Below are 23,542 nucleotides of genomic sequence, written 5' to 3'. Positions count from 1 at the left end.
AAGTACTTTGAGGACACATTTAAAGAAAAGCAGTTGAAGTAGTTGAAGATGATACCAGGCTGCACAGGGTGATTTTGCAAGATCTGAGTGATGCTTGTGACAGTTATGGTTTCATTTCTTCGCCCGTTTTGTTAATCATACCAATATTGGCCCCATTTCCTGATTAACATCCTCATTGGATGGAAAAGTTTCTATTTTTAATAGCGATATATCACATAATGGTGTCTATGTGTGCTGGTAATAGGTAACGCACAGCAGAACATTGATGTTAGAATGCAATTAGTTTGAATGAGTCATATTGTCCAATTTCCGGAGTCACATCCACATTGAAGGGGATATTTCCCATTTATAATACCACAACACATGCCTATGTTTGCTGCTATAAAGGTTATGCACAGTAGAACAATGATGGTGCAATTACAGTAGTTTGAAGAAGCCTATAAGGCAACATGATTGTATCACTGAGCTGTAACTCCCTCTAGACTACATTTTCATGTGACATTTTAAAATGTGAGTTTATTTGATATTTAAATTTCAAATTTTTAAGTTCTTGTTGTGAGCATTATTTTTGTCAATTCAAATAACTGTTTTTCACAATTTTGTAACTGTTCATGTGACTTTTACTGTTTAAACTTTCTGAGGGTTGTCGTATGTGGCTCCACTGTGAGTTATTAAACAATTTTGTATTCATTCTCGTGAGTTCTAGGCTACTACAAACTAACATCAATAAAAAAAATGGCTTTTGTCAGCTACTATATTTAAAACATTGATCTGTATCTAATAAAGGGTCATTAAGTATATCTAGTAGCATGTTTTTAGTGCTTGATGATTATTGTAACTGTGATGATGCATCATAAAATTACCCAAATCAATAACTATGTTGCTACATGATTTATTAGTTGTATTAGCTGGATAATTTATTTTATATTAGGCTATTACATGTTATTGATTTGAATATATATTATTTTAATATTTAAAAACGAATCTTTGACACCTGCTTTTTTTGACATTCTTACTGAATTTTTTGAACTACAGGAATAAAGGTTTTGGAGAAAAAAAGAAACTCTTGTCTTTAGATCATTACAGGGTCCATTGTTGTCTTCCACGTCGCCTTTTTGTATTCTACCACTAGGATTCGCTAAAGTCCAAAAATGTCAAGCTTGACCGACCTACACATACGGACATTATGAGAGGAAACACAGCAAAGTGTCCATGGATAAACTGGTTTGAGTGTCCTAGGCAGTCGGCCTAATGTTTCTCAGGTTGTTGTTTCCTCAGGTTGCATAAGTCAAAGACTGGACCAAGGGAACAATGTCCCTTTGATTTTTCTGTGAGAATAACCGTGATTCTGTGATCAATTTAATTTCACTTAACTATCAAAACTAAATATTTCATGGAGTATTGTATAGTTTCAGCACATATATTTACTGATGAAAAAGTACGGCTCACATGACTATACCTTTTAAAAGTAAGGTTAGTGCTAGAAACAATGAAATAATAATGCACTATAGATACGGTCTTTATAGAAACGGTCTTTATAGAAACGGTTGACTTAGTTTACTTTATTCATTTTCTCCTGTAATTGGATGTAATTAAGGCTCATACCACATCACATCTACTGTGTCTAATCTCATTGCAATAGTTGAATGTTGTAATTTGCACTTCGGCCACTAGATGTCTCCCGTTGTCTACAACTGCTCAACCTTTCAACACTTATCCAATGTTTATACATTAATAGCAAAAACGTTGGCGTTAACATAATTGGTGGCTCTTTATAATATTGTGCTTGTTTCAACACTTATGAAGTCAAACACAACTCGAAGGGGAATAAAACACTTCGTGCGATGCTTACAAAAGAAATGTCAGCTGATTTAGACTAAGGTACACATTCACGCCCGTTGTTATGGCGCTGCTTTGTGCGGCCCAGTGAGGCCAAATAGACAAACTACATGAACGCGCTTACCTCCCATGCGCGCGTTCACTCACTGCACCTCCTGTGCTCTGCCTCTGCTGCATCTCTCATCATCATGGATTCAAGTCAAACAGAACAATACCGGAAGTATCCCGTGTGTTCCTTCACAATAAAAAAACAACACGTCCAATGCTGAAAATCCAAAATTTTACCTCGAGCTTTAAATGTTTGCTACACTCACACACAGTATGTGAATTTGAAAAGAATAGCCCTTTCAAAGCATCATGCTATGGGTACACTTGTGTTACTAATAATTTGCCGAACATTAATTGTAAATATTCATTTTCATCCTACTTCAACCATTAATCAGATGTTTTATTTTGGTGTGAACTATTTAACCGGAAATGCATTTTCTTTATTCAGGGAGGCTTGATAGTTATTTCCAGTCTCTTTTTTTTTTTTTCGCTCCCAGTCACAGTCAGTGTTGAGAAAGCACTAGGAGTACGAGTGTTGGCATTTAGCTAACGTTACCTGTCAAGATACGGAGTAGCATAACCAGCCTAACATTGGGATTATTTCTAGTTTCGACTTGCAAACTGAATTATTATCTTCACGGCCCAGCCATGAGTATAAACGGGCCGGCGTGGAGGGGAGAGGGGGATTTAAATTTCTCTTTCGTACCAGCAACTTCTTTTGATTTGAAGTAAACCGTGCACTAGAGTAGAACCGGTCTGTGTTTCTTTACATTTAACTGAGATAAAAGTTATGTAATTTGATTACGGGACAGTAAAATCTTAACGCACAAGTTTGTTCGTTTTTGTTCATATTTTTTGGAGTATTTTGGTTTTCCTGGAGAGCGGAGGTGGCGAACTGAAAGCGGCTCACCGAGTCGGGACTGACCGCTGGTGTTGGTCCTGAAAATGGAGGCTGTTATCGAGAAGGAATGCAGCGCGCTTGGAGGACTCTTCCTAACTGTTATCGGAGACATGAAGGTAAGCCAAATGAACTCGCAACACATCTTCGTTAAGCGACGTCCAAAAAAACTACTTTCCCCAGTCAGTTAACTTCCCCAACACCAGTCTAACGTTATCAATATTAGCTAGGTCAACCACAGGTAATTTGATGTTAGCCAGAAAAACTTAGCGTCGGACTTCTGAACTTAGCGTTAACCTTCTTATTGTATATCTAGCTAGCTAACGTTTGAAGTCGATAAACAAAATGGAGTAGAGCTGAGTAAATGTGATATACTTTCCAACTGATGTTTATAGCTAGGTTAAATTGTATAGTAAATCTGCTCTTAATATAACGTATATTAGGTTTACTTTTTTAACCTAACGTTTACTTATATTATTATATTAAACTACACTCTTCTCAATTTCTTCTATTCTATTCTATTAGAAAAACAAATACATTTTTACGTCTATGTAGTCCAGTTTGAAGTGGCTGCAGCAGCCTACAGTGCATAAAGGCTAAATAGGGCAACCATCAGTCTAAATCTAGGGCATCTTATTTTGATGCTATCTCTTACAGCTTGGTCGATTAGACAATTAGCAATTTCCCAGCTGTTGTACGTCTTGTCTAAAGGAATTCTGGGAATGAACCTGTCAGGGTAAAAAATGACCCGCAGGCTGTGAAGGCTTTGACGTGTGTAGGTCAAATGGCCAGCCATCGGCTCTGCTGGAGTCACAAAGTTTGTTATGAATACTGCTCAGACACTCAGCACTTCTCAGTCTCCCATGTCTCACTTGACAGTTCATGGTTCCCCTGTATTTCATGATATATTTGCTGCGAAATCCAGTGAAAATATCTAACGCTTTTTCTTTTAGAGCGCTACAGATGCTGAAACAATAAAGTGATAGCTCACTTAACCTAAGCTGTCAACAAGAAGAGTTGATAAGAGAAATGCAGAGAAGGCTCATTTGCCATGATGCAGGAGTGTTTGATATTTGTTCTTTAGCAGGCAGAGCTGATGGCGGTGGCCACTTCAGAGAGAGTGGTAGAGAGAGAGGGAGACAGTGACAAGAGATAGGAATAGGCAACATGCAAATAGAAGGCAGAGGGCGAACAAAAGTGATGTAAGGCAGATTGGGAGAGAGAAAGAAGAGGTACTTTAGGTTGAGAGTGGAGTTGGTTGTTGGGTGTAATGTTTGACAGCATAACAACACATTCCTCAGACCCCTGACAGTAGTAGCACATCTGCAACAAACATGTGCTCATGCGATATTCATCACATTATCTGGTGCTGTCCCAGCCTCCTCTTTTTTGATGTTCACTGTGATGGTTTTGATAGACTATTCAACTATTTTCAGCCCAGGACCTGAATTAGATAAATTTAGAGTCCCATCAGGAACCAGGCTCATTATACCATGTATTGGTGCTCTTGTTCGGTGGGGATCTTTCTAAAAGAGGCCTGTGACCCATTTTGCAACGTTTAACATGCAGGACATGACATTCTCCCATTAGCAGATGACAAAACAAATGTTAAACTAAATATGATCAAAATAAAAGTCAGCTGTTGAAATTGTATCAGAAAGCCTTAGTTAGTTCTGTTTATCCCTGAGGTGATCCATTGTATGGCCTCATGTTGATTGAACTGTTATGTAACTGTGGGAGTATTGAAATCTGTTCTAATGATTGCGTCATTCATGTTTATGTCTCTTTTTCCCCCCCAACAGAGCAGCTATCCTATTTGGGAGGACTTTATCACCAAGGCCGGCAAACTGCAGTCGCAGCTCAGGTGAGAGCGTGCTCATGTGCACATTAACACAACCCATCTGTTTCTGTGTGTAAAAGGAAACAAACTATTACCATTCTACTAATATTTATATAATGGAAGTAAATTGAAATGTGCTTTAATAAGCATTTTCTTTTGCCGTGTTCTGGGGGAAATTCAGCGATATTCTTGGCTAAATCTGGATGGAGACTTGACTATAGACGGCACAGATTGTATTGTTCTAACAAAATAGATTTCTCTGATTGTTGCGTAACATTTCTGATGCCCCATGATGACCCCGTTATACACCATAAAATCTCAATCTCTCAACTGATTTTGTGCTTTTATATGGGCTATCAATACAACAATGTACATTAGATGTCGGTGTCAATTCCTTTCGTAAGAACTTTTAAAGTGGCCACGTGTTAGACTATTAAGCAATGACAGTCTACATAAATTCCTGATCTCTTAACAATACTGGGCAGGGGTCATTATGTGTCCCTCATTTAGTCTTCTTTAAGCCTGATTTAATTTTTATTTCTAATGCTGTAAATTTCCACACCTTCCGCCAAAATGATTCCAAGTCTTCTGTGAACAATCAATGCCAGTCCCAGTCACTTCTGTTAGTTGGTTTTAAGTGGCCACGTGTCAGCAGACAAACACCTGATGACAGCTGAAATAAAAGCTTATTGTCCAGCAAGTACTATAAATATGGATGTCCTGTGGTCTAAATTAATCTTTGATTAACTATGCATGGCAGTTCTCTAGCCATTTAAGTGTCCACGTGTCCTGAGACAGACTAACAGTGACAGTTGTATAAAGGCTTAGGGACTTAACAATACTTTCCAGGGGCCACTCACTGTCCCATTCTTCTATTTTCTCAGTTTAAAGGCTGATTAATGGTGATTTGTTATTCAAGTGTCTCCATCATTCAGGGGTTAAATATGTGACCCTGCCATGCCACAGCTCAGGGGAGTATTTGTGGCCTTGTTGCTAATGACGGGTTGTTTGGCAGTGGGATGTCTGTTTGTCTGGGCACTGGCGGAAATGATAAAAGAAATAAATCGAGCAGTAATTGTACTGGTGAAAAGGTGAGTTGAACCTGCAGCATGTCAATGTGTTTTTATCCAGTCATAGTATGTTTGTGGCAGCTTGATGATGGAGATGCTTGTGAAAAGTTTCCTTTTGTCCACTATAAAACAATTTTATAATAGAGTACGATCACTGTCAGAGTTGCACAATATATACTTTTATCTTTTTAAATTGTTATAGCAATATCAACTAGCGCAATATACACATCGCAAAAGGCTGCAATATACTGCTGAAACACACTCAGAGTCTTTGTGTTAGTTGAAAGAAATTGTCTGTAGAAAACTACAATTTAAAAAGATTCTTTTTTTAGTGATTCCTTTTATATTAAATTCAATGTTAAATTTGTACAATAGGGCACCCAGATGGCTCAGTTGGTAGAGCAGGCGCCCATATATAGAGGTTCATTCCTCAACACAGCGGGCCCGGGTTCAACTACGACTGGTGGCCCTCTGCTGAATGTCGTTCCCCTTCTCTCTCCCCTTTCATGTCTTTATCTGTCCTGTCAAAAATAAAGGCTAAAAAATGCCCCCAAAAAGTAATAAAAAAATAGTCCTTTTGTTTGTTTTAAATTCAACAAGCAGTTTCATATATTTAAGCAGAGTACTGAAAGCAACCAAACCGAGTACACTATAATATCTGTTTACTTATAGCAAGAATAATCGTTATTGCGATATTCAACAACCGTATCGCATTGCTCATATCGTGCAGCCCTAATTACTGTCCTATACTTATACAGTATATACTGTCCTATATAATTCTTCATACAGCATTACATCACTTTTCTGCTCTATCAGGATTAGTCACATGCTTCTCCCAGAAAAGATCAATTCCTTCTTCATCAATTAATTTTATGTGTCACATGAAATACAAATGAGGTACACAATTATAGTGAAATCTAATCCCACTCGCTTTACAGTTATACATGGAAAGAAAACCATGTTTTGGTATTTTAGGCTAGCTTTTGCCCGATTAAGCTTGGCTCCCGCCCTGCTCCAGGCGGCAGTGGTTGTGGCATATGGCTGGCTGTCACAATGCCCTTGCTGCTGTCGCGCTAACAAGAGGGCCATCTTGGCTTGCTTGCGGTGACCTACAAATAAGGCTTTTTCTGTCCGCTTTAAAGCCTGTCTCCAGTCACTAAAACGTTGGCCAACTAGCCCCTTTGACTACAGCATGACCCCCCCCACCCAAGGACCTCTATAATCTGCTTGAGGACTGGGACACACACACACACACAGAGTAAAACGCAACAAACCCACCTACCCTCCTCAGCCCGCATAAGTTACTAGCCAGCAGTAGTATCGGGATTTGTCTGTGTGTGTAATGACGTCCTAAGGCAGACTACTCTGTAATTTAGACCCTCTGCTACCCTCTCACAAGCAACTAGGAAATCAACCAATTACAGTGTTGGGCCTTTTCTGTCATTTTTCGGTCCAAAAATTGTGTTTTTTTTTTTCTGTCCATTCTGGTTTTAAGCAGCAGACACACACACACACACACACACACACACACACACACACACACACACACACACACACACACACACACATGCATGCACTCAGAACAGCTTTGAAGAAGTAGGGCAGGGTGGAATATAGGCTTGCTGATTTCTAATCACAGTCCTTTCAGTGTTGGGTCTGTTTGGTGGGTCATGGTTGATGCAGCTGTGTCAGAGCTAGGCGTATACATAGGCCTTCCTCCTTCTGCTCAGAAGTTAATTTTGTGGAGAAACAGACCACCTCAAAACCACCTCCAAATTCAGCTTAAGAACTCTATGGTTTATAAAACTTATTTGGGCTCAAGAAGGGCGGCAGATGGACAAGTAGATTGTTAGATGGATGGGTAGATCAACAGACACATACAGTATAAAAATCTCCTAAAGCACACTCAAAGGACTATCTCTGTCCTGAGTCTTGGTATGCTGTGTCAAATAGAAGGAGTTAAACACAACCTCTTTCTAAGATTGAGATTTACTGCAGTCACATTCCAGTTTCTGTTGAACTAAGAATAGAAGGGGGCAGCAGTGCTGAATGTATCATTGTCAGAAAGAGCACTGAACTATACTACGCCGGGGTCTACGGGGAGTTTAGATTGGCTTGGCCTAGGCCTTGCGGAATAGATATGTTAAGGTTGTTTGTCTTGACTCCAGGACCGGGGCATTTTAAGGCCATTGGTAGCAGTCAGGTCATTGTTAGAGCACTGTGCAGAGCTAAAGGCTTATAGCAGCAGTGCTTCTTTTTTTAAATTCTTACAGCCACAGAAGTCTAGAGGCTTTTTGGCTGACTGTCAGAGCTGTTATTAAAACCTAATTATATTCTGCCTTTAGTGCAACTAAGTATTCATTTAATTTTTTATTGAGAGGTTACCTAATTTCACAGTTGATTGAGCCAGACAAAGAAAAAATGATTTGAATGTTTTATTTTTTCAGTGCTGCCTATTCAACATTTCACTGTCAAATGTAAAGCCGTTGTTTTTCGCTCCTAATGTTGACAACTTTTCCCAGGTTTTCATCGAATGTGCAGTGAACCAGTTTAATAGTTTGGCGTTTCTCTTGTAAAAGCATGGAACAGATTAGAGCAGATGATCATGGCTTGTAATTTTAAACTACTGCACATTGTATTTAAGAGGGCTGGGGCCACTAATACTAAAAGTAGGCTTCTATTGAAACCACTTCCCACACAAACCTGTTTTGGATTTAATACAAAAATCCTGACTGAACAAGACTTCTGCTAGTGCATGTAAAATATAATCCACGCAGCAATAGTGTATAGTATGAATTAGTGGAGACGTATCAGTTGGAGGTTGCTCTGGAGGCCGCACAGGACTTTAAATAGAATGGAATCTGTGTGTGCCTCTGTGAGTGTTTCTTTTTCCATTTGCAGGACACACCCTTGGATCTTCTGGTCAGCTCTATAACAACACAGCGCTTATTAGCCAATATTAAATTATGTTTTTGTGTGTTTAAGGAAGTGACTGTTCAATCATTGACTGAATGCTAAGCATTGGCTGTCACTTGAATGTAGAAGAATGTGTAGGCCTCAATTAAGTTTTGGATCCGAGTTTTTTATCAGTGGATCAGTGTGCTGTTTCCCCTTTCTGTTAACCTTGTGGTTGGCCCCTCCGAGATGTTAACTGCAACACAATTAAGCAAGTAACGACTTTAAAAGGTCTTGAAACAATTGAGAAAAGACTTTTTAAAAGTACTTAGCAACTCAGCATTAGGAACATACTCTTAGCACAATACACCTTCGGTCTTATGTTATAAATCTTCTATAAAACACGATGGCAATGTGGTTAGAACTGCTCCTGGGTTGGAACCCCAGGGTGCTGCAGTTTCCTCCCACCCCAAAAGACATGCAATAAAGGACTACTCCACCGATTTAGCATTGCACTTGTATAACATTTTTTTTCACAATCACAATGGACAGTTGCCAAAAAAAGCATCAAAAAAATCTTTTCTATTCCACGCATTCTTGTTTTTTGTCAAAACGTGACACCTACATGATCCACATTGCCTCTCCACTGCCGGCAGTTCGATCAGAGATGTCGGTGTGTAATGCTAGTAGCGGCTAATGCAGCCCTGAGGCCCAGCATCAAGCTGAGATGAGGACGGGGCTACACAGGTCAGGAAACTCATTTTTTTCTTACGACGCCTCACATATGCAGTAGTACTTCCCAAGATCTGTAAACAGACTTTTATGTGTACAACCGAAACACTTCCCCTATAATAATTTCACTCTACCCCAGAGACCATTTATCAGAGCCTGCCATAGCCTTACATGTGTCTTGGGACACACAGGGAACAACATAGTCAGGAAACCTGTTGTTGGAATATTAAGGATTGAAAACATGTGTGTTTCATCTGCAAGTCAAACTTGACAGTCGCCAGCAACCTGTATTCAGCTGTTGTTTAGCCTAATTATGGAAACTCCTGGCTTTAAACTGTTGGTCCTTGAAACTGTTGGCTCTTGGAAGATAACAGGTGTTTATAAATGAAGACACTCAAGGTTAGAACAAACATGCTTTTTTTGGTTGAACGTGCTTGGGAAAAGCATGCACGACTGATAGGTAGTCTTGTCTCTGTTGAGGAGAACAGATATCACATGGGCCTACACGCACAAGCATACACCAAGAGCGTCATCTCCATACCTGTGATATTAATCATGAGAGGCCTGTTGTTTCTGAAGTAGACAAGACAGTATTTGCCAGTTAAGGTTGTCTTGTTTCTGTTGAGATCAGATTTCTCATACATGCATGTGCATACGTACATACTCACACTAAGAGCGTCATCTCCATACCTGTGATCTTAATCATGAGAGGCCTGTTGTTTCTGAAGTAGAACAGTCATTATTTCCCAGTTAGTTAGTATTTGCCACTGCTAATGAGGCAGCCTGTTGCCAGCTTGCAAAATAACTGGTCAATCAGGCAGCCAGACAGGCAATCAGTCGGGATACCTGCAAGATTGTGTATTTAAAGAGTAAAACAGAAAGTCATCTCACAAGCTTCCTCTACCTTTTTTAATGACAAATTGCATTTAGCCCTTTCTTTATTATGTTTTTTCTTTTTTTTTTGGACTGCAATATGTAAATACTCTGTAAACCTTACATTAGAGGGAAGCAGGTATGAAATGTGAACTCCCCACAAGTTTCCACTTCAGAGCTGAACAGGGTAGATCCCACATTGACACCTGTAAGTGCGACAATTTTGGCTAAAGAGCTGCTCTGCTGAGCCGGACACAATCCAGCAGTCTATAAAGTAATCACATTCCCCACACAGCAGGGCACCGTTACGTTTTTACTTACTCCCATGCTCACAGAACATCTGGACACTACCATATATACCTGCATTTTCTAAAATGATTTTTTCTGTACCTATCAGAGAAAAAACAAGGCCTGATATTTTCTTCCCCTGACCAGTTTGTGTTGACCATTTTTAATTTTTATAAAACTTAGTATTGTATGTTGTTGTTGTTGTTACATCAGTGAAATGTGATTCTAAACCTCTGTCTTCCTTTTTCCCCCAGGGCGACGGTGGTTGCTGTGGCGGCTTTCCTGGATGCCTTTCAGAAAGTGGCCGACCTGGCCACCAACTCACGAGGTAGGAATTTGTACACAGATCCATAGGCTTGAATGTAGGAACAGTGGTCTTCTACGGCAAAATACAGAGTGGACACCGTGTAGCACAGTGCTGCCGGGGTAAATCAGTTAAGTCATTGTTTAACAGTATGTGGTATGTGTGTCTGGGCACCTACGTGTCAGTATGTTTGTCTGTGTAGCCCTACTGTGCAAGTCCAGTCTTTCACCTCACTGTGCTGAGACGTTCTGTGGGTTGTTTGCTTTATCGTATGGGTAGTAAATCCCTCACTATGCTGTTTGAAGTTCTGCTGCTGGCTTTGTCTTCAACCTCTACCCCCCTCCCCCAACCACCCAGACACTCCACCTCTGCTACATCTGGACTCTCCCGTAGGGACAGCTGTAACTCTGTATGCGTATGAGAGGGAAAGAAAGAGTGTGAGAGATCTCATCCCTCCCTAGCTTTGACACCTCCAGCACTGCTCCATACTATTATTACTATTAATAGGAACTGAGACAGGCACACACATTCATCACCTAACTCACTGCAGAGAGAAAGAGAGGGAGGCGAGAGATGGCGCGTACAGGGAGTCATCCTTCTCCCTCTGCCTCTTTCTCTGTCTAACACACACCGTATAAATGTTAGCTGCGAAGGAGTCAGATTCAGTCAGCTGAACAGCGCTGTGTCATCTTTCATCTGCTCTTTCATCACTTTCTATTCTCTCTACATACTGTACCTTAGGTTAGCAGTATCGCATAACACAACACCCTTATCATATTTGTGTTCTGTTGCTCAGCCTTCGCTGTCCACCTGAGCTAGAACACGGGTCAGAGTGGATAATGTGTTATAATGCACACTGCCATCTGTATCACAGATAGAGTGATACATACAGTAAGATACCTTAGATGGGTGAGGTATGCTGTAAGGGCACCACATTTGTTTTCCACCTCTTATGTCGCCAAGTTTTTTTGTTTTCTTAGCTTATCATACTTTGCAAGAGCTTACAAATGCTTTGACAACAAAAACAAATAGCTTTTAATACGTATATCATTATCTTCTTATCTGTATTATTCTTTATTTCTAAAACTATGGAATTTAAAATCCTCTTAGACTAGTTCAGAGCTCATAACACCCTTCAGCTTAACTTATTCTTTGAAGTACCTCAACTATCTGGGAAATACTAATTTGGGCTAACTGTTTTAATGAAAACTCATACTAGATCTAACAGCAGTCCTATCTCGAGAGAGTACGCACGCACGCACGCACCCACACACCCACACACACACACACACACACACACACACACACAGATCTTGTCTGCCTAATGGTTGTCTTAGGGCTATTTGATGCTTCCATTTCATAGTGATTAGAGACTTTTTGAATTGGCTGTGCTCCAGAGAGCTCTAATAGCTTCTTTAATGACCAACAGGTGTAACGTCATGTTTATTTTCTTCTTGTTTGTTAAGTTGGGATGTACTAAGCTAATTTAAAGGCCTCTGAACAGTTGCTAGAAGGCAGGAGATTTAGTCTGAAAGAAAGTTTTTCTCAATACCTCTAAAGTTAACTTAAAATGATTATTATGAAAAGTATTGTTAAAAATACTAGAACTATGGTTTTTGTGGTTTCTGGTAGCTCAGAGGCATTCAAAATTGGATAGAAATTTAGGTCAGCCACTGCAACAGTACTGTTTGTGAAGGAAAAAGATTAAAAACTTGATCTCTGGAGTATACTTTACTGTGGACTCATTTGTCACCAAACTGCTCTGTTGGAATCTACTGCCTCTACAAAACAGTTATGCACATGTAATGGACCTCTAGGCGCGCCCGGGGTAGCTGTGTGCGTGCGTGCGTGCGTGCATGCGTGTCTGCGTGCTACAGTAGCTTTGAAGTTAAAAAGCATCTGCAGGGTTTTACATCTAGATCAGATATCGTACAGACCTACACACACCATTTTCTGCTTGCTCATCATGATTAGCCAGAGGCTGCTGAGGCCCCATTATATACATAGATAATGACTTTTTCACCTCTATCCTTTATATCTATCTCCATCTTCTTGCTTCTTATCCCCCTGTTTGTCTCCAAATCTTAACCAGCTTCCTACAGACATCACCATGATAACAGCACGGAAATCAGGCGTTTGCGGATCAAAGGTGTGCATGAGTGTTAAGAGACTAAAGTTTAACACTTTTATTCTCCTTACCACCATACCATAGATACTGTTCAATAATAATAATAATAATAATAATAATAATAAAAAATAAAAGTGCACACAGATAAAGGTTGCCAGAGATTTGATTTGAGATTAGTTTACATGTTAAATGTTGATTAGTCTCTCAATCAGGAGAACAAAGTTTTCGACCGCCGTTGAATCGTTGCATAGCCTTGCAGATATTGGCATCGATGGCAGCTCGTAAAAAATCAAGGGTTGATCACTAAACTCCGCAGACTTTGATATATGACCGCGGTTATGTTTATAAGTGTTTAGATGAAACTTCCTCTGAGCTGTTTTATCCGTGAAGCAAGATGATCAGAAGATTGAAAGACAAATTAACAGTGAGTTTTCTTTTAACAACTTGGACCATGGACTGCAATGTTGTGTTTGCATGTGCAGCTTTGTAGAAATATTGATGTGTAAAATGTGCATACCAAACATTTAATAGTTTATTTTAATTTTTTTAACCCTTCCATTTAAGTACCAGTCCATTTCCAGTTCACCCAGTTCCCAATGTGGATAACACCTGGGCATGATTAACTACGGATTAAACATTCTTTGCAGTTATGTTGCAGTTATGAATTTGAAACATTTGTCTTTATACCCACAGTAAAAGATGTTTTCACTCCTTGGAATACTTTTACAGTATTGAACACCAACTGAATACGGGACTTTTTCCATTTGTAGTGCATGCTGTTACAGTATTAGAATTGTCAAAGAACAACGTCTAACAAAGAAGGATATCCAAAAACTCCCATATGAATTTCAGCTTCCAGGATGTTGAAACACCAGTAGTGATCTGTTTCCTTCACTTGTGTCATAGGTTCAATATCTGAAAGGTAGGTGCAGGTCCTTTAAAGGTGCCCTGCCACAAAAAAACGTTTTTACTTGCATTTTTGAAATATGTCAGGTCCATATGTGTTTGTGTTATGTCGTGAATGTGAAAATGAACTGCTGCCTCCTCTGTCAGCTCTAGCCACTGAAAAGAAACAAGCAGAGAAATCAGGCCAATTCCAAAAGCTGTCAGTCTGATGTCATGTTGCATGAGCTCATCACTATCCATGAGCTCTCCCAGTTGCACTGGGTAAAGGATGCTGATAGCCAGGCTCTCATTGGCTAGCTGTTAGCCAATCAGAATCAAGCAGTTTAGCTCATTGAATATTAATGACAACTGGCACAATTAGAGAATTGTGCCAGTTGTCATTAATTGTGCCAGTTGTCATTAGTTGTGCTGAGTCTTCCTGCAGGCTTTCTATACCACGCTAGAATGGCTTGAAACAAGGTAACCAAGGCTACAAAAAACTTCAGATAGTACCACAAAGTAATGAAATATGCGTGGCAGGGCACCTCTTCCATAATCCTCAATGATTTCATTTGAGTTCAGGCTCTTAAAAGACACTAAAGTAACAGGAAAACACTTTATTTACAGCTTCTGAGCTTTTGCCGAGAATTGCCATTGAATTTATAAATCTCTTAGGTTGCAACAACTATGGCCTATTCACAACTTTTTAAATATCTTGCTAGCAAGAATAATTTATTCCACTGTTCTCAAATTATAATTTAGCACAGACAGTGTTATTATCAGTGTTGACAGGCTGTTGGAGTTGCTCTCTCATGCCTGCTCAGCAGCTGCATAAGTCATATTCAAACATGTCCTTGTTACATCCTCGATATTGTTGATACACTTCCTAACACATTGGACCTAATAATAAATTGGGCAACTTTCTCTCTTTTCACTCCTCCAACTCATATTTGCAAATAATCTAAATACACCACAACATAATCATCTTAACATTAATGCAAGGGGCTTTTTGATTACAATATGCCTGATGATTTATGGTGAGAACCGTGTGTGAGCAATATAGCTGTAGTTTCATGCAAAGCACCCTGGGATTGTGAAACAATCTTCCAGTGAACATTGGTAAATGCTCATTGCATTAGCTAATCATTGTGGCGTTGTAAAAAGCCTTTGACTGAGTTTTGGAAATGGTTTAATTAATGTTTGTTGCGTCACATAATTATTAGCTGTAACATTCTGTTTGTGTAGCTGATTTATGAAAACCAGATGTGTTCATAAAGATGAACAGAGTAGGAACCCTTTAAGTCTGGAACGCTGTGCCAGTTTTTGCATTACGTGGACCAGGTTGAGGATACCCAGTTAGAGCTTAGTTAGGGTTAGAAAAGAACTGAGGATTAAGATGCAAGATTTAATGTATTATCCAAAATAAACTCACAATGAGTGCATATTCTTCTTTTCATTGTCAATAATTGTAAAGGTAAAGCAGCTTACTAGTACGCCGTTGAGTGAAATAAAATAAACTGAAATGCTAAGTGGAGAAAGTCTGAATGAAAGAAAGAGAGACTTAAGTCATTTTTTCCCTCTGTTGTGCTCTGTTATTCAGAGTGAATTGGAACTGACAATGAGCACGGACACAACAAAGACTAGATCTGCTGGCTTAGCAAGAACACGTACATGAACACGTACAGTATGTATGTACACAATTGCAAATAAACAGAGCTATGTTCTTATAATCATAGATGATCCCACACCTCTACACATTTAAATGGGTTCATTCAAAGAACATGAAATGTGTACAGACAGGGGATTAACCAAAACCACCTGTTTCCCTGTGCTCTGTTGGGGTCTGTTCGGATTTGGACTTGCTTCATACACAAAGGGCTCCCTTTGCTTTGTTGTCCCAGTCTGATAAAGTACATTAAAGGGTGCTTTGGCATCTCCCCACTTCCGCACATTTGTAGTAGTATTTTAGCTGCTTTTTGAACTTCTGTGCAATGTGAAGGCATAGTTTTTATTCCTTATCATTTTATACGTATTCTTATAATGTCATTTTCATATTTAATTTCACTCAAAATGAAACTGCCCTTTTCCTGATCTTCTTAGTCATAATGGAAATGTATACATCCACTTGTTTGCTTTGTGCCTTCTGTTTTTGTCTTTGCAGCTCTGTTTGTTTTAGCCGTAGGTGCGGAGTATGGACAGCTTAGTGTTGGCTACTCCATGTAGTTTCAAAATGGATCAGACACTTTTTTTTAGCAGTGTCTAAAGCAATGGTTACTGTATGTGTTGTATGTGTGTACCTATGTGTAATAATGTACGTGGAACAAATTGAATATGGGTATTAGAAAGATAAAGCCTATTTTAGTCTGTTATTTTAAGGTGTCATATTAACAAAAAGATATTTCCACAGCTAACTTTTTTTGTTTCCCCATTTTTACATGTTCAAAGTTGTCTAGCCTGTAGCAATTCCTGTACAGAAGATTAGGCTGCATCTTTGTTTTTTTGCTTTTATTTACTTTGTTTTCCGTCTTCACACTAACCTCTCACTCATTAACTGAAGAACATGAGACATACACATGTGTCCGTCTATGTTTTGGGTCTGACTTCATAGAAGTACTCGGACATCAGGCCACACGGAACAATGTCCAGGAGGCTGTAAATTAAGCTGTTGCAGAGTGGTGTTTGTGAATTTTCTGAATGGAACAACGTGATGCTTCAGACAATAGGGCAAGGCATCTTTAGTTGTTTCACCATTCAATAAGCTTTTAATCCAAGGTGCTCTGATTTGATCTCAAAACTATTCTTGCTGCAGATGTGCATGGCCACCCTACAAAGGGTTTGATTCCAAAATGGAAACAGTTCAAAGTGATTCACTTACATTTATGTTTTACATTTGTATAAACTGAATCTGAGCATATCCATAACAATACCTATAGTCATGGTGCATACAAAATAAATCTTTCATCATTACGGGCGTGCTTTTAGCACTTGTTTAAATAGGTTAAGCAATCTTGGTTGCATGAATCTACTAATTAAATACGCAGAATGGCTCACATTGACTCACTTCCTATTCTGTCAATAATCTCCTCACCTCCTTACCACCTCCCCCAAAATGGGACTTCACTGCAGTATATAAAAGTAGCCAGTGGAGAGCCCTCTAAATTCCACTGGTCTTTTTTTTTTCATCAGCGCCCAGTAGTTTAAGAGAGAATCATGATGTATCTCAGATCTAATTCTTTTTTCCACCCCTAATAGGTAAGTAAGCAGATTAGAAAATATTTGAAGATGGGTCAGTTAAATCCAATTACAGGGTAATGCCACATTACCGGCACTCTAACGTACACCTGCTTTCTTTGGAAGGTATTACGCCTTGCAAGTCAATCTTAAGAATTCATTTTACAGACAAAACCAAAAAATTATTGAAAAAAGCAAGACTGATTGGGATTTTGGGATTTTCATTTCAGCTTTTTTTGTTTTTGGGCTGAGACAAAACCAGGCAGTCGGAACCAAATTTTCTCCCTCTAAAAAAACTTGAAACCTTACTAGTCTTTGGTAACAAATGAGACAAAGCCCTATTGAATTTGTGAAGAGAGAGAGAGAGATAAAGAGATATCAGACATAGAAGAACAGAGAAACCAAAAGTATAATCCTTTCTCTTGTTTCATCAAGTGCCATTTTGTTTTCCATGTAGAGCCCCTTCTTCTCTCTGTTTTGTATCAAATTATACTTTCGTCATAGTTTCCTTCTGCGCATAATGGGTTGGTGTATGTGTCTGTTTCTGTGTGACTGGGTATGAGTATGTGCGTGCGTGCGTGCGTGCGTGCGTGCATGTTCATATAGCAGTTTTGTGGTATTCCATTCAACAAGTGAGTGTGAGAGTGACAGAGTGGGTACGTGCAATTTTTTTTGACTCAGCCATGGTGAAACAGCTGATGGCCACCAGGCTGTTCAGTGATACGAGGTCATTCCGTACAACTGACCAGACAAGGAGAGCAGATGTTAAAAATAACACACTAATGCAATTTAGACCCTTTCTAAGAATGGCCTATTGTTATGTAAGGCCATTATTATCTAAGGTTAGTAGACTATGGTATGTTACTGGTATTCACAGGTATCCCTTTTGTAGACAGTCTCACTAGGATTACTTAGAGCAAGTTTGACCAGTTTTGGGATGTAATTAGATTGCATGTTTGAGGCTTCCAATGGTCCTTTTTCAAATCTCAGTTCAACCTTGAAAACCACTGCGGGAGGAAAGAACTACCAGGAGTTGCGTTGTTCTTGCTTGTTGCATGATCAAAAACAGATTTACACACACACACACACACACACACACACACACACAAAACACAAATTTCTCACACCACCCATAGCAAAATTTGTTCACAGTCATAAAAATAACAAGCTGGGGTCACGTGATATTTTGCAGCTGTCAGGCCACTGTCTGCGCATGTAGAGTGTATAGGTGTGTGTTCACATAGCGTGTGTTAGTGTGTCTGTGTGTGTGTTTGTGTGTGTATAAATTAATACCAGTGGCTCTGTCAGCAGCTCTACTGTGAGTCTGTTTGGACACGTCTGTCTCTGTCGAGATGAAATAGACACCTGCTGCAGAGCTAGCATGTAGAAGCCTGTTTGGACCTAAAAAGATCATTACGTTGTACAAACATGTTTTAGAGGCAATAATTACTTGAATCATCCAGTCACCCATCCAGTAATCGTTTTCAGGAAGAATATTAAACCATAAAGTGATCATTACATCCAATTTAAACAGCTCCATATCAATAAAAGTGTGTACATGATCAGATATTGTTTCCTTGTAAAGAATTTTGCTTTAAAAAAAAAATAAATAAATAAATAAATTAAAAATAAATTATTCTCTTTCAACAATTAGCCTTTTTAGCTCCTCAATAAGTGCTTAGGGGCTAAATAGGCTAAAATACCTAAGACTTCTATGTACAGTATTAGCCCACAGCCTACTGTGTGTGTGTGTGTGGTCACAATGAGTATTGCTTTAAAATGTATTGTCAAATAATTCTTTCTGTCATGCATTTTATTTTTATGACATAGATGTCTACTTTAACATTGTTGTTAGGCTTTAATGAGTAAGATAAGCCAGTTCTTACACACATCCTGTTTGTTTTTTAAATAGGCTGGCTATTGCTGTCATTATTGCCGTCATGTTGTCAGTATTATAATACTTGCTGTTATCCAGCTATACTTCTTTATTACCCTCGTGTCTGTCCCTCTTATCTCGCACCTGATTTTAATTCACATTTATAGACAGACAGTTACAGCCACCTTTCCCCTTGGGCCAGTGGTCAAAAACTAAAAAATCAACCAGACATAAACCTCCCAGGTATGGTGCGTGGAAGCAGCCCAGTATTTTTGAGTAAGCTGCAGCCTTTATGAAACTGTAGTGAGTTGTCTCAGTAGACATGGAGAGGCGAAAGGTGGAGGTTATGGAATTGAGATGCTTAAGGTGCGTTGAAGTACTGGGTGCGATGCTAAATCCCACAGTAGGAAGTCAGCTATAATGTTGAAATAATCCGTGTGGAATTGTGTATACTGCAAATGTTAGGAATGTTTTCATGAAAATAATGAATCCAGTGTTGATTTTACCATACAGGTACATGACCATGCTTTATCTCATTGCTCCATATTTTCCAGCTTGCTTCTAGTTGTGACAAAGTAGCTGTGCTCCATCTTTTTGACCTCTATACTGCCTAGCCTCAGCCAATTGTAATACCTCTCCCATTAACATCAATGCCGCCCCTCCTTATGGAATAGTTTAGTTCCACTGAGGCCCGGGTGTGCCTACAATGAGTTCAGCCCCCGAAAATAACTTCCAATTTAGAGTTGTGTATGTACTTCATTTTAAACTAGCTGCAGTGTATTTCTAGAATGTTTCCAAAAAAAAACAAAAGGTCCACAAATGCAGATTATATTGTGTTTTATAGTTATTTATGCTGTGTTACTGTGTTTAGCAGATATTCAGGGTAAGTAGCGCTGTAAAGCAGATGTCTAAAGATTTACCTCCCGCTATTTCCAGTCATCTGGTAATGCACTTGGTGCCTCTGCTAATGCAGGGTAGAAGCTATCCCAACTGTTAACTGTTCTCTATGCCTGTCACTATTACAGGCATAGATAATATATTCACATATTATCACTCTCTTTCAGGTCTTTAGTTGATGCTTTCAGAATGATTAAAAACAGGGTTACAGCGATGGCATGCATGGCAGACATTGTGGTAAATTCATTAGGTGTGGATAGGAAACATTGAGATCCAAAGTCTAAATGGGAGAAAGACAGGTAAATAATTAGTTTATACATAACCTAGATACTGTAGATCTCTATAATAGTTGAGTCTGAGGATAGTGAAAAATGTGTAGATTGTCATGTGGTGTGCTGGGATTTGAGCTTGTGGCTGCATGTGTGTACATACAGGCAAGAACATGCTACACATATTCTTGTGTGACTGTGTGCATGGTTGTTCCTCAGTGAGGCCTCTGTTCCCCCTCTCTCATCCCCTTTTGCTGAGTGGCACTTTGCCATATAATTACTGTGAACTAGCGCACATCCAGCCTATTTTAGTTTAAGTAAAGAAGTGCTCCAGTCTGAAATAAGTGGACACCTTTTTCTTTTGAGCTGCTCACAGTAACTCTGAATAATCCATCAAGTTCTACCTGAATGCAGATATATTTTTACTTGAGCATGCACTGAATTTATGATTCTGGTGGAACAGACTCCAGTCTAATTATGTCCCTATTTGAGCTTATTTCTCTAAGCCGGCTCTGTGTGCTCTGCCATGGACAGACCCCCATACAGCTCTACAAAAAAAATCAAGCCTGTTCCTCTTTGCCCCTCTCAGTTCATGGCTTGGCCTCTGTTACAGAGCAACCTTAGATCCTGAACTAACCCACTGCCTCAGTATACTCTCTGACAGGGCTCTGTTCTGTTCTGTTCCAGTTTCAGTCCAAGACCAGCCGGGCCCTGTACATGTCCTGTCCCCTGTCCAGCCCATAGCTAGATCTCATCCACTGGACGAGCTCTGTGCCTCTCAATCCACCCTCTGTTCTCTTCTGTTCACCCTGACCCCATCCTGGGAATCTTACAGAACACTAGAACCAGCAATTCAATCAGTTAATGGGTTAAAAACACAAACTCACGTATAGACTTACATACTAATTCAAGCTTTCACACCCTTTTGTGCACATGGACAAAACATACACAACATATTTCAATCAAATAGACTAATTGATCTCTGCCTTTCTCAGACTAACATACACACATTCCTGGGGCTGATTTAGTGCTGGTCTTTCTTTCTGCTGTTTGAGAGTGTATGGGTCGCACTCTTTTGTCACGGCTCATGGTAGACTCACTTGCCTTGCCATTTAGCTTTCAGCTAAAAAACACATTAATAGAGAAAATACAAGAAAAGGAAAAGGTAGCCACACCATCTGCACATTAACTTTTTTAGAGTTAGTCTCCAAACCGCCCTTGTCATTGAGTTAAGGGACACAAATGTGGGGGTGTATGTTTTTCTGTGTATGTGTAGAACAAAAAGGATAAGACATAAGATACTCTGTCTCTAGTAGAGAGAGAATGCTTATGGTGTTTAGACACAAAGGAGAGGAGGCCAAACACCTTTTGGGTATGTTTGACCCAGAAAAGAATCAGACAATCCATTGTGGACTTGACTATGTGTGCATGCAACGTGTTTGCTCTTTGTTTTTGTTTGAGCATAAACCCGGTTAGACCAGTAAGCTTCGGATTTAGAACACCTGACATGCAAAGCCAAATTTGAAACACATTTGCATGACAAATCAACTCAAAGACAAATGTCTTTCTGAGGGGGTTTGATTGGCAGTTATTAAGAAAGATACTCCTTTCTGGTGGAAAGAATTAAAGGACTTGTCTTCTATATATTTGTTTGGCTTCTGTTTTTTCATGTGCATTTGGATTTAATCTATTGAAAAATGGTAAATGTGAAACACCACATTGGTGGCCTTGACAAACATGTTTTTGTCATTTTCCATGACAAAGACAAGAGTAAAGACATACATCAATAAAGGACCAAGTTGCACACCTGTTAATCCTAGTCATTTTTGATTGATATTTTATTCTCAGTTCGTAACATGTCCTAAATCTTCACCTCTTATATTAAGTTAGAAGAAAACCCTGGGCTAAAAACATCCCTTCTGTGTGTTTGTGTGCTTAGGAGAAACTAGAGCTAGGTTTATGGTCGCCGTGGTGTTCCCGGCTCAAGGTGCGCGAGCCATGAAACGGCAACTCCGCATTTGTTTTAGCAGCGGGGGCAGGTCTGTCTGAACAACAATGATTATTACAAAACATTCTTTACAGGGAAACCAAAACCCAAATGACTACAATAAATCTATAGACTATTTCCAATTTATATTATGTTACACAGACTCACTTACCGTTTCAATGTGTCCAGATGTTTGATATCACGACGATGAGCTGACAGAACTTGTTGGTTGTTGTCCAATTAGAACGGACTCACCGCGGTGACGGTTTTGGTGGAGCTGTTTGTTTAAAAGTTGACTCGGAAGAAAGCGAACGTTTTGACATGAACTACATCAACTCAACAGTATGTGGAGTTAAACTGGACGGGCCCAATTACCTCTGAGTAGTTCCACTTGTTAAATAGCAATGTGAGCGGCAGCCAGCGGGGGGTGCATTATGTCGGAAAGATAATTAAAAAATGCAACCGCGACTACATTGTGCATCTGCCCTATTTCTGATACGCGTTGAGCCTTAACTTCTCTGTGCATGCTTGTAGTGTGAGCACCAACTATGGAGGCCCGCGCCACTGTGTCAAGCGCGAGTATTACCGAGGCTTTTGGGGAAACCCAAGAGCCAAATTTTCTTCGAACACACAAGTGTTGTGAGTGTGTGTCATTGCATCTTTCTGCTGACTGTGTGTGCATGTGCTTGTTTGTTTACCTTAAAGCACTGGTTTATGTGTCTCTCTGTGGTGTTTAGCTAAGTGTATGTGTCGTAATTGTGCATGCTAGTTTTGGGCTTCTCCTTCTATAAAAGTTACATTGAACACATCAACACAAGACCACATCCCAGCAGCCAGGCTGCAACCGGACACAGTCTGCTTTTGTTCTAGATCTCCATGCACACACTTTTAGACTCACTCTGGATTTCATATAGGGGGGCAGAGACAGAGAAAGGAAAAACCAGGTTGCAGAAGTAAAAGTAATAAAAGATTTCATATTTAAGAATAGAGTTATTCGTTTAAGAACAGTTATCTATATATATTTATATATACATACATACATACACACATACAGTGGCTTGCATCACTTTACACTCCAATGCTAATGTTGATCAAAAAGAAGACATTTTTTTGGGGGGGGTGTTAATTAGGAAAATCCAACCTTTTAGGGACACCAATTTTCTTTGTGAATGAATAACTAAATTAATTATTGTGTTAAATGTATTAAAAAATAAATGTTCTTCCTTAAAGGCGCATTTTTATTTTTAAAGGCCAGTTATTTCATGGTTTCAGGATACTATGAAGCCTGATAAAATTCCCTTGGCCTTTGGAATTAAAATAACCCCACATTGTCACATACACTTCACCATACCGAGTGATTGGCATGGTGTTATTTCAGTTAGCTTAATAGCTAGTTTGAGTTGCAGTATGGTGAATATAGTTTTATAGAGTATATAGAGTACAGTTTGATTTAGGCATGGTGAATATATATATATATATATA

The 23,542-nt window shown here is 39.3% G+C and overlaps 1 protein-coding gene across 10 annotated transcripts in view; it reads left to right on the top strand.

The window, feature by feature from the left end:
* The first annotated feature begins 2,374 nt into the window (after positions 1 to 2,374).
* The window catches only part of LOC117945720 (protein MTSS 1-like), a 52,852-nt gene continuing 31,684 nt past the window's right edge, over positions 2,375 to 23,542 (top strand). For 5 of the 10 annotated variants that reach the window (XM_034873405.1, XM_034873403.1, XM_034873404.1 and 2 more), the window contains exons 1-3: positions 2,375 to 2,904; positions 4,588 to 4,649; positions 10,738 to 10,811. In XM_034873405.1, the coding sequence (XP_034729296.1) occupies positions 2,833 to 2,904; positions 4,588 to 4,649; positions 10,738 to 10,811 (208 nt within the window). In that variant the 5' untranslated portion in view covers positions 2,375 to 2,832. The remainder of the gene's footprint in view (positions 2,905 to 4,587; positions 4,650 to 10,737; positions 10,812 to 23,542) is intronic. The other 5 variants (XM_034873400.1, XM_034873397.1, XM_034873402.1 and 2 more) reach the window with 1 other exon arrangement.

This window comes from Etheostoma cragini, chromosome 6 (assembly GCF_013103735.1).
Source record: "Etheostoma cragini isolate CJK2018 chromosome 6, CSU_Ecrag_1.0, whole genome shotgun sequence".
Lineage (NCBI taxonomy): Eukaryota > Metazoa > Chordata > Actinopteri > Perciformes > Percidae > Etheostoma > Etheostoma cragini.
This window is presented reverse-complemented; position numbering and strand designations above follow the sequence as displayed.